Source organism: Ursus americanus, chromosome 13 (genome assembly GCF_024610735.1).
Source record: "Ursus americanus isolate L20-20 chromosome 13, mUrsAme1.1.p, whole genome shotgun sequence".
Taxonomy (NCBI): Eukaryota; Metazoa; Chordata; class Mammalia; order Carnivora; family Ursidae; genus Ursus; species Ursus americanus.
The window spans coordinates 21,583,120-21,603,070 of record NC_142139.1 but is presented as its reverse complement, the minus strand read 5'-3'; the positions used below and the strand labels follow the sequence as shown (position 1 = coordinate 21,603,070).

Here is a 19,951-nt window from a genome sequence, read left to right as displayed (position 1 = left end):
TTTTTTTCTTAAATACCTGTCTTTTCTCACATGCAGGCTAGTTAATTCCTCTTTATAATCTATGCCATATCAGTACATGTGTGTACTGGTTAGTGTTTTGTTCCCTTCAAACTTCCTGGAGGGACAAGATGGAATATTAAAAATAAGTTTATTTTCTCTGAAAACTCTCCTAAAAATATCTTCCTCTTCTAGCTTGGGACTGTTTCTACTCATTCTACTTGAACCCAAATTTAAAGTTAAATTGAGATCTAGTCTGCTGAGAAAGAAATGGAACACATAAACTGGAAAGAGGGAAGGAATAAATGTAAAAGCATAGTGCGAAGAAGGTATAAGCTGGTTCTGGAAGGGAAAGACAATCATAGTGCAAATGTACTGATTGATTCAACAAACGTTAGTTTATTAATTCAGCAAATCTTGAGTGCATGCCAGTGCTGGGTAAGCTTTGGGGACAGAGCTATGATTAAGATAGACAAAGGAGCCTACTTCACTGAAAGAGATACGGGTGAATAATTAAGTAATTAAAATTGCTATATCATATGAAGAAAAAAGACAGTGTCCCGACATAGAGATTAACATGTACGTAGTGTAATAGTGGTGATTTCGCCTGAGACATATTTTTGGTAGAAAGGTCAGAGTAGGTCTCTCTACCACAGTAGTATTTAAGTTGGCACTGAAAGTTGAAAAAATGAGCTAGACAAGTGGACCAAAAGAGGCCCTGAGGCAGGAAAGAATTTGACTTGCTTGTATAATATATAGGACCTGGTCCCAACTATAATCAAATAATAGTTATTTGAAAATACATTGACAGGAACAGGAGGGCCACTCCTGTTGATCATGAGTAAAGAATATAAGACTCAATAGATAAAATATAGCAAACTATTTAAATTTAAATAAATGCATGTGGCTTGTGGCTATTGAATTGAGCAGTGCAGTTCTAGACTCTCCATCTGATGAATTACTCGGTTTAAAACCTTGAAGGATTGATTTTACCTCATCCCATGATGATACTAGAAAATCAGTGATTTGGGGCGCCTGGGTGGCTCAGTTGGTTAAGCGTCTGACTCTTGATGTCAGCTCACGTCATGATCTCAGGGCCATGAGAACTAGCCCTGTGTCAGGCTCTGTGCTGAGCATGGAACCTGCTTAAGATTCTCTCTCCTCCTCCCTTTGCCCCTCCCCTGTCACAAGCACATTCTCTCTCTCTAAAAAAAAAAAAAAAAAGAAAAGAAAAGAAAGAAAGAAAAAGAAAGAAAATGATTTAGCACTTGAAAGAAAGTCTAATTGTAAGAGCTTAGCAATTTCTTACACTCTACATCGACCTTCATTGATAAATGATGAAAATCCATCTCGTCATGATATGAATGATTTGCTACAATGCTCTAAAATGTGCAACAACACTTTCACAAAATGCTAGTCAGCCTATATTTTCTTCCAAACGATGGCAGATAGGACGCCATTAACATATTTCATAGCCAGTGATATAGAGTAAGGTAAGAGGCATAAAATTAAACATTCAGAATTAGAATTAGAATACTTAGTGTATATTTTCCTCAGAGGAAGAGGAGTATCCAGAATATTTGTCTGCCCAACTATAATCCAATATTATTGACATTCTTTCTTTTTTCTTTCTTATTTTTTTATTATGGTATGTTAGTCACCATACAGTACCTCATTAGTTTTTGATGTAGTGTTCCATGATTCATTGTTTGCATATAACACCCAGTGCTCCATGCAATACATGCCCTCCTTAATACACTTCACCAGGCTAGCCCATCTTCCCACCTCCCTCCCCTCTAAAACCCTCAGTTTGTCTCTCAGAGTCCATAGTCTCTTGTGGTTCATTTCCCCCTGTTTACCATGCCCGCTTCATTTTTCCCTTCCTTCTCCTAATGATCTCCCTGCTATTCCTTATGTTCCACAAATGAGTGAAACTATATGATAATTGTCTTTCTCTGCTTGACTTATTTCACTTAGCATAATCTCCTCCAGTCCCGTCCACGTTGCTGCAGATGTTGTGTAATCATTCTTTCTGATGGCTGAGTAATATTCCATTGTATATATGGACCACATCTTCTTAATCCATTCGTCTGTTGAAGGGCATCTCGGCTCCTTCCACAATTTAGCTTTTGTGGACAATGATGCTATGAACATTGGGGTGCATATGGCCCTTCTCTTTACTACGTCTGTATCTTTGGGGTAAATACCCAGTAGTGCAATGGCTGGATCATAGGGTAGCTCAATTTTTAACTTTTTAAGGGACCTCCACACTGTTTTCCAAAGTGGTTGTGCCAATTTGCATTCCCACCAACAGTGTAAGAGGGATGCCCTTTCTCCACATCCTCTCCAACATTTGTTGTTTCCTGCCTTGTCAATTTTTGCCATTCTAACTGGCGTAAGGTGGTATCTCAGTGTGGCTTTGATTTGAATTTCCCTGATGGCTAATGATTTTGAAAATTTTTTATGTGTCTGTTAGCCATTTGTATGTCTTCATTGGAAAAGTGTCTGTTCATATCTTCTGCCCATTTTTTGATTTGATTATTTGTTTCCCATGTATTGAGTTTGAGAAGTTCCTTATAGATCTTGGATACCAGCCTTTTACCTGTAGTGTCATTTGCAAATATCTTCTCCCATTCCGTGGATTGCCTCTTAGTTTTTTTGACTGTTTCCTTTGCTGTGTAGAAGCTTTTTTATCTTAATGAAGTCCCAGAAGTTCATTTTTGCTTTTGTTTTCTTGTGTTTGGAGACGTGTATTGACATTCTTTCTGTGATACACTCTCACCATCATCTCAGGAAGTCATTTTGGGATCAAAATAAATAGAAATTAATTGTAGAGTATCCATTATTCAAGATATATAAAATTCTCCATATGTTTCTTTTATTTAGTATAGTTTGTTTAAATTTTGTTTTAGAGAATATAAAAGGAATATTTATAAATGCTTTTATTTTTTTTTGATGAGCATAGCTTAATGGATAGGATTGTTAGTGTTGTACACCTAAGCTAATATGATGTTGTATGTCAATTTTATTTCAATTAAAATATATAAACATAAATATATATAAATGTATAAATACATATATATAAATGCTTTTTTAAAAAGATTTTATTTAAGTATCTCTACACCCAGCATCGGGCTCAACCCCGAGATCAGGAGTCACACACTCTACCAAGTGAGCCAGTCAGGTGACCCTATATAAATGCTTTTATAGTCAATTTCAATCTTATTCTCCCAACTTGATTTTTTCCACTAGGTCTTGAATCATGAAGTCACACGGTCTTTTATTCTAAAAGTTTTGCTAGCAAGTGGGAAAGGTTTGCTGAATCTATATTTTTATTGTTTTGAATATTTTTATGTTTTGATTTATTATGTTTATCTCTATAATCATGTAATTTTTTGTAAGAATTTATTATGTTAGTCACCTTACAGTATATCCTTAGTTTTTGATGTAATGTTCTATGATTCATTATTTGCGTATAACACCCAGTGCACCATGCAATATATAATCATGTAATTTTTATTATTTGGATATTGGTCATTTATTCTTATATTAGTATTTCCTTAGCAACTATCATTAGAAAACAGTTTCAGTGCAGTGTCTTTATAGAATTCAGTTTAGTATATATTGAGCACCTCCTCTATGTAAAGCACTATGCAATGAGCTTTAGTAATATGAAAATGTATATAATAAATTACCATTTCACAGGAACCTAAAGACTAATAAAAATATGGGTTGAGACAAATGTTAAATAACTAGGTATAAAGCATATTATTCATATCTTAATCTTAAAGCCAAATGCAGGTATCAGGGAAAAAGATCATTTTCCTTGGAGAGATCAGGGAAAGTTTCCTGAAGGATACAACATGTCTGATGGGTACTGAAAAGTAGGTAAGATTTCTAAAGAACTTCAGTGGGAGCTAAAAGAAAGGGTAGTGGAGAGCATTGCAGTTGGACCCAATGGCATGATGAGAAGCAAAAGGAGGTGAGAAAGTGGGGGTTGTATTTAGGGAGTAAAATATACTTCATTTTTTATACTGTGTTTGACATATACGAGAGAAGTAATGGAAAACAACATTAGGAAGGGTAGGTTGTTTGTATCTACATTGTAGAGTGCCTTAAATGGTTAAGTTGAGGAGTTTGGATTTAATTTAGTAAACACTAGGCAATTACTAAATGTTGTTTAGAAGAGTGATAAAGTAGAGTGAAACATAATAAGAATAACAATTAGGAAACTTATAATTGATGGGTGGGAGGTTAATGAAGGCTTGAATTATTTTGTAGAATGCCATCCATCTCCCAACTATTAGTCATAACATTGGTAGTTGACTTGATTTTTATAAAAATTCCTAAGAAATTTGAGAAATAATATTTTTAAGGTTTGAACTAAGTTATCCCAAGATGTTTAACTTTTAAACAGTTGAAAGTTAAAATATCACTTGTCCATTAATTATTTAAATAATTTAATAACTATGTTTAATAGTCTAAGAGAATTAAGTAAATCCTTCTCTGAAATTATATTGACTACTGAATGCATTTATTCTTTAATCTATCAGGATTCTCTCTGGAAGGTTACCTTTTTTGTCTAATTCATCTTACAGTCCTGGATCCATGTCAACATGTCTGTTGAGGCTGTAAATTTTGAGAACTAAGCCTTTCCATGTTGGTTGAATGCTCATAACACATACCTTGGTTAGCCAATAGATTTTCCCCCATATTAAGAAAAAAGAAATTAAAAAAAAAATAAAGAACAAAGATTTATTAAGAGTTTTCTACATGTCAGGCATTATGCTAAACACTTTACATATATTATTCCTTTATTTAAATTTATCTCAAACATACATCAAAGTGCGGAAGATGCTAAAACTAATATCTGTGTAGCTACCACACAATTGTATGCATTTTTAACTTTTTGCCATGTTTATTTCCAGTCCTTTTTTTTTTTTAAGAAATAAAACATCGCAAAAACTCTGTACCTCTTGTCCATTTCCTTCTATCCCTTCCTAGTGATAATCATTAGTGTTTTTCGATAGTATACATTCTCCAATACTTTTACTATATATGTTCATATCTGAAATCATCTTATTGTATCGTTTGGCAAGTTTAAAAGCTTTTATAAATGATGTCATACTGTATGTATCTGACTGCAAACTTGCTTTTTTTTTGCTCAAGATTATTTTTAAGAATTTGATACACATATTACAAGTTCATGCATTATAACTGCTGTCCACTACATTCCACTGTATTATTAGACCACAAGTTACCCATTCTCCTATTGAAGGACATTTAGATTTTGTCCAATTCTTACATTTTGCAGTAATGTTTAAGCACATTGTTAAACATGTCTCCATATATACATCTGAGAGGTTTTTTAGAATGTATACCTACAATTGGAGTTTTCTCATCTTCAGGTTTGCTAGAAATTGTCAGAGGTGGTTGTACTAGTTTTCATTCCCATTATGGTGTATCAGAGTGCTCCTTGTATAACATTCTTCTGAGCCATTGGTGGTGGTGTCAGACGTTTTGGTCAGTGTGATTGGTGTAAAATGATATCTCACTGTTGTTTTATTTATATTTCCCTAATTATTAATAAGGTTGTGCTTGCTTTTATTTGTCTGATCTCAGATTTCCTCTTTATTTTGCCTGTTAATACTCTTTGTTCACTGACACATGTGAAAAGTTCTCAATTTGTGGGTTTTCATTTATCTTGTTATATGCTTTATAAGAGTGGAAAAGTTTTAATATAGTCAAATGTGTCAATGTTTTATTGCATCTTAAGTCCTTCACTGCATAAATGTGCTTTTCATATTTAAGTCTTTAATCAATCTGGAATTTATTAATGTGTATTATGTAGGAAGGATGTCTGGTTTTCCCTATATGAATAACTTCTAGAAGTAACCTATTTGCTTTTGTGATGTCCATAGTGATACCTTGTTAATTCCTTGAACTACTTATGAGATCCCGTTGTATTACTTTCATTTAGCCTATTGATGGACATTTTATCTATTATTACAGTAAAAGCTGCACTGAACATGTACATTTCCATGTGTTTGAGTATTTATTCATACTAGATAGTAAGTTTTTGGTCATGCTATGAATGTTGCTGGCCTTTTAACTTTGCTTATGGTACTTTCAGCTGCATAGAAGCTTTAAATTTGGATGTTGTAAGATACTCAGTCTTTGTGTTCATAGATTTTACTGCTGGTGTCTTCCAGCTAGAAAATGTATTTTGAGTGGAAGTATTATTCACTGCTTGGTATATTGATAAATAAAACAAACAAAAGTCTCCACATTTTTGGAACTTAAGAAAGCTTTCTCTATCCCAAGGTCAAAAATGTGTTTTCTTTCAATAATTGTTAAATATTTTTTAAAACATTTGGATCTTTATCTGTAATTTATTTTTCCATTTGGTACTGGTGGAATCTAATTTTATTTTGTTACCTAACAGTGTTACTTAAAAGCAATATTTTGTCTATTCAGTTATAATTCCACTTCTTTTATATACCATGTTTCTATAAATTTTTAAATCTTATTTCTGGATTTCCTATACTCTTCTGTTTGTTATTGTGTCTGTGCCATAGTGTTTTAATTACTCTAGCATTAACAATGTTTTGATATGTAGTAGGGCAAGTCTTTTCTCTTTTCTCTTTTCCCTCCCCCCCTTTTGGGGGGTGGGCAGGCTAGCGTGGCTATTGTTGTACATTTATTCATTCATAGGAACTGTAAAATCTGTTTAAGATAAAGTTTGATAAATTAGCCTATTGGAATTTTTTTTTGGAATTGCAGTGAATTTTAAAGAATTAATATATTTACAGTATTGACCGTTCACATATCATGAATGATATAGTACCGTTTATTTATATCTTCTTTTATGTTCTTCAGTAAAGTTGATTTTTCAGTTAAGTTATTGCAACTTTTTTTTATGTTTTTTTATTCTCAAGTACTACCCTTTGTTACAGTAGTGAATAGGGTATTATTTCCTTTTACATTTTCAAACTGTTGCTGGCATTTGGGAAAACTGTTCTGTTAATCTTTTATCTGATAACTTAGTGTATTCTATTATTAGACCTAATAATTGGTAGTTTATACATAGGTATATGGTCTAGGTAAATGGTCAAATGTCTGTAAATAATAATAGTGTTATGTCTTCTTTTCAACCTTTAAATTTTGAACTCTCTACCCTGGTTCCACGGACTAGAACCTCTAGTACAGTGTTGAAGTTATCAGTAATAGTGAGCAGACTTATACTGCATTTAATGCAGTGCTTTTGATATTTTACCATGAAAGATAGTAATTGATGTAGGTTTCTGGTAGATATTATCAAGTTGAGAAAATTCTTCCTATTTCAAGTTTGCCAAGAGTTTTTATTATGCATGGATGTTAAAATTTAGCAAATAAACTTTCAACATCAATTTAGATGATTACTTGTTTCTCTTTGTCTTTTTAAATTGCATTAGATTTTCTAAGGTTATAAAATTTTTAATTGTATTTAATTTTAAACTACTGCCAATTTTGGGCTTGGATGATGTGAGAAAACATTTTAAGATGCAATATTCTCTGTTATAGAAAGCTGGCTTCAAAGGAGATGGAGATGACACATTAGAAAACACAATAGTTGATCAAAGGTAAGGTTGAGTTACCAGAAAAATATTATTTTCTTAAGTATGCTTATTATTATTGAAATGATTCCTTTAGTATTAGGATTGTTTATTTCATAGTCTGATATAATTAGATTTAAATGTTGAGTATGCAAGGGAGAAAAAAAGCCAGCATTGTAATCTATAAGAGTAGCCTCAACTGGGGTGATTTTATCTTCCTCTTATTCGTAACCTCCTCTGGAGCTTCTAGAAACTGCCCTCAAATGTGGAGGGCTAAGAGAGACTGAAGGAAGAGGCAGACCACTCCAGATTGGGGAGTGGCAGATTTATTAAGCAATAGAACCTATTTATGAGGCTTGTCTTGGGAGGATGCAAGACAACTAGATGTCCTCATCTGCCTGCTATAATCTTTAAAGTTTATATAGAAGCTTTAACTTGTTTCAGTCACATATGCAGGAAGCCTTAACTGGATTCACTTACATACCCAGTATAGATAGCTTCAGTATCACATTACTATCTTAAGTCTGTATCCTTGCAGCTGCTTCTGGGAGTGGGGAAGGCAAGCAGAACATATATTCCAAGAATAGGGGCAGGTGTGAGTAGCCTCCAATTGCCCAGGTTCAGCCCAAGGATCAACTGGCAGTTGTTTTCTTCATGAACTCCTTCATTACCTTCCCTCCCTCAATATTTGACAGTATCTGGAGATATACTAATTGAGCTAAGATTGAAAACAGGAAAAAGGCAAAGTATTGATTGCTGTGGATACATTTAACATAAAAATGTTATGTTCAAATTTAATTTACATATTATACATTAACGTATATTAAACAATATGCCATTTTTTAAAGTATGTATTTTTTCTTTAGCTTTTTAGCTCCTCTTATTATTGAGTATGATAAGCATCTAGAAGAGCTAACTGGGCAGCTGAAGTATTATCAGGTATGAAATCATAGTTATCAAGCTTTTTATAATATTCAATAAAAAACAGAAAATACACTCTTTTCAAAAACATTGATGAAGAATAAAATATTTAGCTTTAACTCATCAATTCTTGGCTGTCTGTGAGAGAGAGAGAAAGAGAGAGTGTGTGTGTATGTTTAAAGATTATCTTCAGTTTTGTTTTTTTAATCCAGTGTTTCCTTGCTCCTGATATCTCCCAGGAAGATCTAACTCTTAGATGCCTAAAGTTCTAAAAACTCATTATTATATGCTTATATCTTTATTTTTCCCCCAGGGAGACCCAAAACCATCTCATACTTTTAGACCTTTCTCTTCATCCTCATTCTACCTGAATTTCCCATTATTTGGAGAATGGATTTTTCACCCAGTTTCAAACATTATGTCCATCAGATTTTAGATGGATTTGATCAATTTCTAATATAGACTTAAGCTATGGCAGCTTTTGTCTGAAATCCTCTTAGTAATGAAGGTTTATCTTAGGAGTGAACAGAGTGAAGAAACTGAGGACACTTCTATATCCTAGAATTTCTAAGATTAGGATATATAACAGGCTTATCAATAACTAGAATAATAGCACAACATTGTTCAGGATACAGTCTGAGTTTCAATGATTGACATTTTTAGAATATACCTAATATTTATAATCTGTTTCTTTGATTTTAAAATGTTTTTTACATTTTCCTCCCAAACTTTGGCCTTTCTGATTGTTGGATAACCATACAAAAGAAGCATTTGTTAGAGAGATGCTATATGTCTCAAGCTAAGCCCACCAGAAGGTGATAAAATTCTTTTCTTAGAGTTTGAATATGCTCCTCATTGTGTTTGGTTTAGATACCAATCCCTATATCAGTTCAGTTGGGTAGCAAGGTTGACTTAATTTAATGCAAATGAAAGAAAGTATAGCAACATTATATAAAAAAAAACACCTTAAGACTGATTTCCTCAGAAGGGAGCTGTAAATGTGGCAAACACTAAGAGCTCTATTTATATCTCTGTCTTGTCTTCAGGCAGGGACAGCAAGAGATCCTACCATATGCTTCGAAGTCTATTGCATAATAAACCCTCAATTTTTGATGGATGAATTAAAACCAGGGCTTATTAGAACAAGATGATTAGATCTAGCTTAACAATCTCCTATTTATAAATTAATGGATTGACTAAAAGTATTTTATTAAAAGAACACATAATACTTACATCTTCTAAAAGTAAATTAGGTTTTCCATTGCATTTGAAATTATTTATACTTTCATTTCCAGGATTAATCCTCTAATATATAAAATTACAAAGTGATCCTATAGACCCAAATTTCAAAAACAAGCATTTCTTTAAATTGCAGTTCCTGTTTTATTGTAAGTTAGTTAGGTGTTTTCCTAGTCTTTACTATGTGCTTTTTTTTTTCTAAGCCTGTCGTCATTTAAGTTTGAACCCAACCATAGTAATGTCTTTTAATCTTTCTAATTGACAATTAAAGAGCAACAGAAAGCTCTCTTCTGCACAAATGGCATTTTGCTTTTATTTTACAGCTAGTGAGTTTAAACTTTCTGCTGAATTCACTCAGAATTGCTATAATGACATGTGGTTTGATTGTTATAAAATGGGATAACTAGTTATCGTGAATTAAACTTTTAAATTTTTAATTTTTTTTAATCTATCTGATTTATATATCTCTTTAATCAGCTATTTTACTAAGGTGTTTAACTTCATTTTCTCATTTAGCATTCTCAATCTGTGATTATTGAATTAATTACAAGAGAGAGAAAACTCTAGCAGAAAGCCAGCCCAAGGGTCTATAACAAGAGTAGTTGCTACTTTTAGAGTGCAAAAAAAGATGCTGACAGACACACCTAAGAACAGTTGCTCACATAGATATTACTGATTAGAACTGGTTCTTAGGATTTATTGACCCAATAAAGCAAGAAAAGTATCGCTATAGTTCTCTATATGAAAAAAGTATCGCTATAGTTCTCTATATGAAAAATTTTCTTCAAAAAATGTAAATAAGGGAAAATTTGATAATATGAGGGTACTGCTAAGGTTTTGTTTCCTTCCAACTATTAAATATTTTGAAGTATTTTACAGTTAAGAATCTTTAGTGTGACCATAATGATTCACCTTTTAAACCTGGCTATTGTATATATATTCTAATTATTTGAGTAATTTGAATAAATATTTTTTAAGATACACCAGCATTTTTGCAACTTTTAAAGATCTTGCAAGATTTTGCAACTTTTAAGATAAGTTTTTTTTTTTAATGATAAGAATCAGGATAATTCTACAATAAAATCCAGACCTCTTAGTTAGCATGGCATTCAAGACCTGCTGTCTGCCTTTCAGTTTTCTTTCACCACATCCTCAATGTATAGTTACTTCTCAATTATCTGAAAGTGAATTCGTTCATTTTGGTTTAATTGTGATTCGTTCACAGCAAGGACCTGGGAAAGGTTCACCTTTCCCAAAGCCAGCTTTGTATTTAGAGTTGGCTGTTACTGATTTCCTAGACTAAGCTGCCACCAGCTTCTCTGGTTGAAAGGGAGGCAGAAGGGCTTGGAGCATTGCCTATTCCACCCTTCCCTTGCCAGGTTCACTCCAGGCTTGGCTCCTCTTCTTTAGCCTACGATACCCAATCAAGACTAATGGACATATCATGAGTTGATTGCAGTTTTGTTTTAAGTGCAATTTTACATGGCCTCCTTCCTGCTCTCCCCTTGCCCATTTACTCTCATGAGAGCTGACAACCATTCCTGTGTTCTAATATTTTTTGCCTCTTTGCTTTTACACATATTTCTCCCTACTTGAAATGCCTTTCCTTTCCTGTTGAAATTTTACAATACCTTTATCTCCTCAGAGAGAATTAATCATACCAAGTTCATTCTCTTTATAATATATATTTTATTCTCATTTGTGTTTTAATTAGTGATTCTTTTTTTTCTCCATTTTTCCTATTAAAGTATATGTTAGTGACAATGTAGGTTTACCATAGCAACCGTGTATTGTATGGAAAGTTTAGACAGTTAATGCAGGTGGCAAATAGGAGACTGAGTGAATTATTTCTAAAGAAGATCTCTATTTTCTTTTTCACCATTAACATTTTACTTTTTCAAATGCAAGCCCTTATATGGGCTTCAACTAAACTAAAGTGAATTAAGAATACATTCAGTGTATGGGGATCGTCTGGTATTTTTCATAGTGACATACTGAGGAATATCTCTCATCTGTTTTTTTATAAATATCTATAAATCATAGGATTGCATTTGTAAATATTTCTCAGTGTGTCATATAAATATTTTCTTTGTATTTGTTTCAAAATGAATGTTTTATTACGTTCTGTGTATCATTGAAATATCCGTATTTACTAGTGCTTATTAGAAGTAAAGAATCGTTTCTTGGGGCTCCTGGGTGGCACAGCTGTTAAGCATCTGCCTTCACCTCAGGGCGTGATCCAGCGTTCTGGGATCGAGCCCCGTATCAGGCTCTGCCGCTGGGAGCCTGCTTCTTCCTCTCCCACTCCCCCTGCTTGTGTTCTCTCTCTTGCTGGCTGTCTCTCTCTCTGTCAAATAAATAAAATCTTTAAAAAAAAAAAAAAGAATTGTTTCTTATCAGTAGCCTAGTGCCATATAATCTGACTGCTTGCATAGGAATGGATTAGGATTAATAGAGACCTGTCTGCAAAATGTATTCCATATTTTAATCTTTCAGAAACAGATGGGCGAGATGAAACTACAACTTGAAAATGTCGTCAAGGAAAATGAAAGGTAGATCAATTAACTGTTGATTCTTTTATTGTTATCCTAGGTAACTTTTATTGTTGTTATTTGATATTTCATTCATATAGTATACTGGTTATGACTGCAGACTCTGGAGCCTGATTTCCTGTTTGATTCCTAGGTCCATTACTTAATAGCTGTGCGGCCTTAGACAATTACTTAACCTCTTTGTGCTTTAGTTTTCTCATCTATGAGTTAGAAATAATAACTTATTTCCTAGGGCTGACCGTAAGGGGAAATAGGGCACATAATAAACACTTTATAAATATTAGCAATCATTAATAGTATAGTTATTTTAATCACGTATGTTATGAAACATACTGATAAAACAAAAACTGTCAACCCACCATCCAGTTAAGAGCTAAAAAGCTTACCAATACTGGTACATCTACCCATGTTTTCCTTCCCTATTCTATTCCTCTCCTGCCATCTTCCAGATATTAACCCTTTCTTGAATTTTGTGTTTATCATTCCCTTTGTAAACTTTTTAATAGGTGTGTGTATCCCTAACAATATATTATTCAGTTTTGTATATTTATAAACTATATAAAGATAGTATCATTTAGTCTTCTGGGACTTTTTTTTCTACTCAGTATCATGCACAAACAAGTACAGGAGTTTCAAGGGATAATCTTGCTGGGTCATAGATTATGTAAATATTCAGTTTTACAATATAATGCCAACTTAATTTCCAAAGTGGCTGTACCAATTTATTCCCACCTGTGATGTTTATGAGTTCTTACTGATCTGTATGTTTTTCTCAGCACTTAAGTCTTACCAGGTTTCTTATTTTTTGTTATTTTGAGTCTTAAATGGTTTTTCATTGTGGTTATAATTTAACATTTCCCTGAATACTAATATGGTTAACCATTTTTAATATGTTTATTTACCCATGTGATTTTCTTTTCTCATTAAATGCTTGTTCATTTCTTTTTCCCATTTTTTATTTACCTTTTCCTTATTAAATTGTCAAAGTACTTTATATACTCTGTATTCTGAATATTTGTTGGTGTGCCGATCTGTGTCAATGCAATAATAATATTGTAAACAGTAACCATTGTAGAAATTTCAGAGAGGAAGGGATTTAGTCACTTACATATATGCACTGCTAGATCCTTGGTTTTAGGATCATAACTTAGGGGCTGTGATCTTAAGGTCAGGAATTTACGGCACTGCCACCATCTCTGTTGCTACTCATACAGCATCATTTCCATAAAGCTGGAGACTTGCCATTGGAAAGCAAGGCACAGGGTATTCTCTGTAAGAGACCCTCATGTCTATCCAATTTTGCTTGCTATCTGCCATACCAATAGAAAAATACTCTCAGCTCGCTTCTGTTTTCCATATCCCCCTCAAGTGCTTCTCACTGGTGAAACTTTAATCCCACCCACAACTCCAGCAACAAGGACCTCTGGAAATAAATTTTTAGACTTCCAGCCACTGTGGTAGAGGCTGGAAGATGAAAAGGGATGGGAATGAATAATGTTGCTAGAGTACCATACAACTAGCTAGACAATAGGTGTTTCATATATCTGTTCCTAGGTTATGATATATTTCATGAAAAGAGTTTTCTATTTTGTTTCTAATCTTAAGGTAGTTGAATCCATCTTTTTTCTTATAGTTGTTATTCTTTGTGTCTCTAACAAATCCTCTCTCAACCTGTAATCATAGAGATCTCCTATTTTTGGCTAAAAATGTTTAAAGTTTTATTCTATTTCAAGTTTCTTAACTTTAACTTTTAAAGATCATGCAACTGGGCTGAAATCTGATATATCTTTTGTTGATGACTTCTATAACTAGACCAAAAGGTAAAATAAATTTTTTTAGTTCTAAATTCATTTAAAACATGGGCTCTTTTAAAGCTAGCATTCTGTGTATGCATTTTGCAGTGTTATATAGCAGTTTCCTTTTTTTGTTAATTTATTTTAGTGTAATGCATGTTGTTCTTTAGAATAATCCAGAACTCCCATGGAATTTTTATGTCTTGCTTTTGACTATTTTGTCATCTTCTCCCTTCCATTTTAAAAAATACGTTTCACTATTTCTCCTCTTCTCTAATTTCTGAAAGCTTCATATGTTTAAGCTACTAATGTTGGCTGAAGTGTAAAATAAATCTTTTAATTGGATTTTCAATTTTTATTTCTTTTTCCCCCATGGAAATTTTTCTAACGTTAACTTTTTATGATTTACTGTTCTTCCTCAAAAAAGTTATTTAATAAGCTATGCTATTCCTAGTAAAGAACATTGCTAAGATTTTTGAATCACCAATATATGTAGATTAAGCTTGTATTTTAATGTAATGGGGATAGAAAAGGTATTATATGGTTGTGATAATCATTTTGTTTCCTATATTTGATTCCACATACTTACTTCCTTTCATGTCCAGGTCTTTTTAAGCCAGTCTTTTAAAAATCTGCCTTCACCTATTTAACAGTAATGTGGTCATGTCTCATGAATGTATTTATTCCTAGTACAATAGGGAAGTGGGAAAAAATGGATTCTGAGCTTATTAAAAAAAGGCACTTTTAGTAACTTGAAAATGTTCTCAGGTTTTAAAGTGAATTCTGCTTACTATGTTTTTAGGGCAAGATCCTACCTTTATGTGTTGCAGTTAAGAACTGCAAAATCAAGAGAGTTTATAATTTTTAAGGAAAATATCTTTAATATGTTTACATGGTGAGTTCTGAATAATGGAAGCTAGCAGTGACATGGATTATATAGTAGTATGCAGTTCTACCCTATTGGGTTTTGGAAACATTTTAATATTTACATTTTTATATGAGTGGATATAAAGTGGGAATTGACTACATATAGGAAATAATGAAGTCATTTTAAATCAGGCTAAGGAAGAGGTGAAAAAATACTTTCCTTCCTCCCATTTTTAAGTCTGCTCCTTGAAATTTTTTTGAAATTAGGTTATGTTGAGAATATAGTGTTTTATATTTTGTTTGGTACTTTTTTTTTTCTGTAATACCATCTTTTCTCGTCAAAACTTACCAGAGGAAGGAAATTAGGTAAGATAATTAAATGGAGGATTATATGTACAGCACTTTCTGGCACTAAATACTAATTTTTGTTGTTTGTTACATTATTATTCGGGCTATAGAAGACATCCTTTGTTGCCTCCATAAGAGCCATTTTTATTTCTTTCATTCAGCTCTGATTTTGTTCCAGTGTCAATGTGCTCAGGGGAGATGAGCTGCTTCCACAATTTTAAGTGATAAGTCTTTTATTTAAACTAGTTTGAACTTCTTTTTGCCAGGGATTGGTCTAAGAATGAACACGGGACCCTACTTTTAGCCAGTGAAGTAAGTGTAAGAGAAAGTCTGTTGTAGAGCTTCTGGTAAAGAATTTTCAACCTGATTAAAAAAAAAAAAAAAAAAAAAAGAGGCAGGCAGGAAGAAAGCTTTACCTCCTTCCAGCTTCTTGTCATTTTAGAAAGTGATATGTGAAGTTAGTATAGCCATTTCCTATCCATGGGAGTAGATATCAAGATTGAAAGAAGGGAAAGATGAGAAAACCTTTGGTCCTTATTACATTATAGAACTGTTGAAACATCTGGAGCCACTTACCCTTCCGATTTAATATTAGATGAGGTAATAAAATATTCAGTCATTCATTTATAAATATTTATTGAGTACTTAGTAAGTACCAGGCACTATTCAAGTGAATACATCAGTGATAAAACAGACAAAAATGACCATACATCCTGGGTGGCTCAATCGGTGAAACATCCGATTCGTAATTTTAGCTCAGGTCATGATCTCAGCATCCTGGGACTGAGCATTTTGGGCTCCTTGCTCAGTGGGGAGTCTGCTTGTCCCTCTCTCCCTTTGCCCTCCCCCGCCATAGTGTGTATACTCTTGCTTGCTCTCTCTATCTCAAATCAGTCAATCAATCAGTCTTTTTAAAAAATGACCATCCTTATTTTTTGTTAGGCATTTTGTTACTTACAGCCAAAATATACTAATTGATAGACTTAATTGCATCTGTCAGAGATTATCATAAACTACAGCCTGGGGACCAAATTTGGCCTGCCACCTCTTTTTGTAAATAAAAGTTTATTGACTCACAGCCACACTCATTCATTGATATATTGTCTGTGGTAAACACTGCTGTTCTTGTGCTACTTAAGGTGTTGTGAGGAAGACCATCCCCAAAAATCTGCCAAAATCCTAATTTATAAGTTTTAAATTTGTTTCAAATCTCATATAAAGCCAGAGTTACCCTGATTTCTCTATGTTTCTGTTTATATCTGAGTTTATTTTCTTTATTTATGTGTGTATACATACACTCTTACCACAGATCCCTTTGATTATTAGTCTCTAGTAATGCCAGCCTTCTTCTTTGGCTTCCTTAAACCTGACAAACCAGTTTCCCCCTGAAGACCTCACCTAATTCTTCTGCCTAGAATACTCTTCTCCAGACCCACACAGAACCTTCTTCGTCCCTTTGTTCAGATCTTTTATCAGGAAAGCATTCCCTGACCACATTATCTAAGTGTTTCCACCCTCTTCCCGTTTCTTTTCTCTGTAATACAGTTTTATTTTATTTATGGCACCTGTTACTACTTGAAATTATTTATTTGCCTGCTTATTTTTTTTGTCTTATCTAGAAGAGTGTATCCTTCATGCGAGCAAGGCCGTCGTGTATTCTTACTTACCGCTTTATACCTAACACCATTGGATAGTCTCTATCTTTTATGCATAAACCATATAATTCACTGTTTATAATTTCCAGTTTCAGTTTCTTTGAAGAGTAAAAACTTAGAGATCCTTTTGATCTCCTTTTGATCTGCTGTGATTTTATAATTTTTGTGACTTTTTGTAATTACTTTATTTACCTCTAATTCAACAGTAGTTATTTAATGACTCATCTTTATTGAGCCTTTCATTTTCAGTTTAGGTTTCTTGGGGGGAAAACTCTTTTATACTTTAATTTTACCACTTTGGGTCATATTTAATTAAATTGTGTGATCATAATAACAGGTTCATGCAACTATGATGTAGATTGACTGTTCCAGCCTCTTTTTAATATGCCTTCCTGTACTACAGAGGCTGGAAAACTAAAAACTAGCTCAGGATATGAATTAGGTTCTGCTAATGATAGGTACTTATAAGAGACCTAAATTAGGAGATAAGTAGGAGGAGAAGCAGTATCTAAGGATCTATTTCTGTGGCTATGAATCTAACAAGTGTAGTGTAGCTCTGGAGCTAATAATTCTGGGCAGCCACTTCTATCGAAGCTAAGGCCGGATGTTCCTGCAGGCAATAACTCTCTGACAGTAATATCCTAATCCCAGGGCCTCATACAAAAAGGTGTGATCTTGGAACCAGCATTTGGTATATTTGCTTCCTGATTGTCTAGCTCCCTAAGTGTGGCCTATGTATCAGTTCTCTTAACAAATCAGTTTTGCAATTAGCTAAACCAGTAAGATTGACTTTTTCTAGAAGTTGCACTAGAAAATAGAGATCAACTAATCAGTGGTGACAGCAGAAAAAAATTAATGCTATTAGTTATTAATAATAAAGATAAGGCTGCCTGGGTGGCTCAGTTGGTTAAACGTCTGCCTTCGGCTCAGGTCATGATCCCAGGGTCCTGGGATGAAGTCCCGCATTGGGCTCCTTGCACGGTTGGGAGCCTGCTTCTCCCTCTGTCTGTCCCTCCCCCTGCTTGTGTGCATGCGCTCTCTCTCTGATAAATAAATAAATAAAAATGTTATTAAAAAAATAATAAGCATAACACTGTCTGCCTCCACAAAGCTTTATATGATTTCTCTTCTTACTATCAAGCCATCCAAAATGATGGAACTTTCTTTATTTTACCAAGGCTCTTACATTTTTTTTTTAAAGATTTTATTCATTTATTTGACAGAGAGGTGGGGAGAGCAGCAGAGGGGGAGTAGCAGGGGGAGAGGGAGAAGCAGGCTCTCTGCTGAGCAGGGAGCCCGATGTGGGGCTTAATCCCAGGACCCTGGGATCATGACATGAGCCGAAGGCAGATGCTTAACCGACTGAGCCACCCAGGTGGCCCTAAGGATCTTACATTTTGACTTAATTATTATATATTTGAATAAGTACAACTAGAACCAGAAGTCTTACTATCTTGTATGTAATACCTCTTCAGATATTTGTTGAACATGATTAAATTATTGATGTCTAATCTTCAAGATTTGCTAACAATACATAAAAAAATGATGCTTTGAAAAAGATTAATTCCTTAAATCTTTGCAGTAATTAAATGGTTTTATTTTCTCAATTATACTGCTAATATCTTTGGAGAATTAGATAAAATTCATTTAATCAGTATTTACAAATTTATTATTACAGTTATGTTTCAAAGAAAACAAGGGCAAAAAAACCAGGCACAAATAATTTTTTAACTACATTTCTAGCTAACTCCTGAGATGAAAAGGAATTGAAAACTAAAATTAAACACGTTTTAGAATAAACAACATATCAAACTAGCGAGATGTAGCCAGACTGGTACTTAGAACATTTTTATTTATTTTTTTAATTTTTTTAAAAGATTTTATTTATTTATTTATTTATTTATTTATTTATTTATTTATTTGACAGAGAGAGAGAGAGACAGCCAGTGAGAGAGGGAACACAAGCAGGGGGAGTGGGAGAGGAAGAAGCCAGCTCCCGGCAGAGCAGGGAGCCCCATGCGGGGCTCGATCCCAGGACCCTGGGATCACGCCCTGAGCCAAAGGCAAACGCTTAACGACCGAGCCACCCAGGCGCCCCACTTAGAACATTTTTTTTAAAAGATTTTATTTATTTATTTGACAGATATCGAGACAGCCAGCAAGAGAGGGAACACAAGCAGGGGGAGTGGGAGAGGAAGAAGCAGGCTCACAGCAGAGGAGCCTGACATGGGGCTCGATCCCATAACGCCAGGATCACGCCCTGAGACGAAGGCAGACGCTTAACCGCTGTGTCACCCAGGCGCCCCCCCCCACTTAGAACATTTTTAATTAATTGAAAAATAAAGTTGAAAATAAGTGAACTAGAGAGTTTAGTTTACAATGATATCAAGACTAGGTAATCAGACTTCTGAGAAAAACTAGAAATTCTAGACAAAAACTAGAAAATTGAGACAAAATTTTGACAACAATCACATGTATTTAAATGAATTGGACTCAGTGGGGAATTATAGGGCAAGACCGGGAAAATAATGAAATCCAGGGATATGAGCCTGCCTTTGGAGCTGCCTTCCCCTAGGCTCATCTCCCTATCCTGGAAGAGGTGAAGAGAGGTTGAAAAACTGAGCTTGAAACAAATTCATAGGGCTAGAGAGATTAAAATTGAAAGTCAGGGCCCATCAGATTTGAGGGTGAGTGGCTCAGGAACTTCCCAGGCATTGGATTGGGATAGTCTAGGAGTAAGAGTGACCCCCAAAATATACTAGTCCTAAAAAGATCTGAAACATAGCTTGGAATTATCTGTATCTCATATATATATATACAAGGTGATCAGAGATTGATAATGCACCTAGCCACCTGGGGAAAAAAAAAAAAAGACCATTTTAGAAGAAGATAACATTATTGCTAGGCCTCAAAATATCTCCAAATATTTTTTTACATGTAATATCTGGCTCATATTTTAAAGACAGCAGAGTTTTAAAAAATGA

The 19,951-nt window shown here is 33.9% G+C and overlaps 1 protein-coding gene across 1 annotated transcript in view; it reads left to right on the top strand.

Annotated features, from left to right (window-relative positions):
- SCLT1 (sodium channel and clathrin linker 1) overlaps positions 1-19,951 on the top strand; it is a 204,364-nt gene that overhangs the window by 13,830 nt on the left and 170,583 nt on the right. Inside the window, exons 3-5 of the mRNA XM_045798986.2 lie at positions 7,561-7,619; positions 8,459-8,531; positions 12,249-12,304. Of these exons, the coding sequence (XP_045654942.2) occupies positions 7,561-7,619; positions 8,459-8,531; positions 12,249-12,304 (188 nt within the window). The remainder of the gene's footprint in view (positions 1-7,560; positions 7,620-8,458; positions 8,532-12,248; positions 12,305-19,951) is intronic.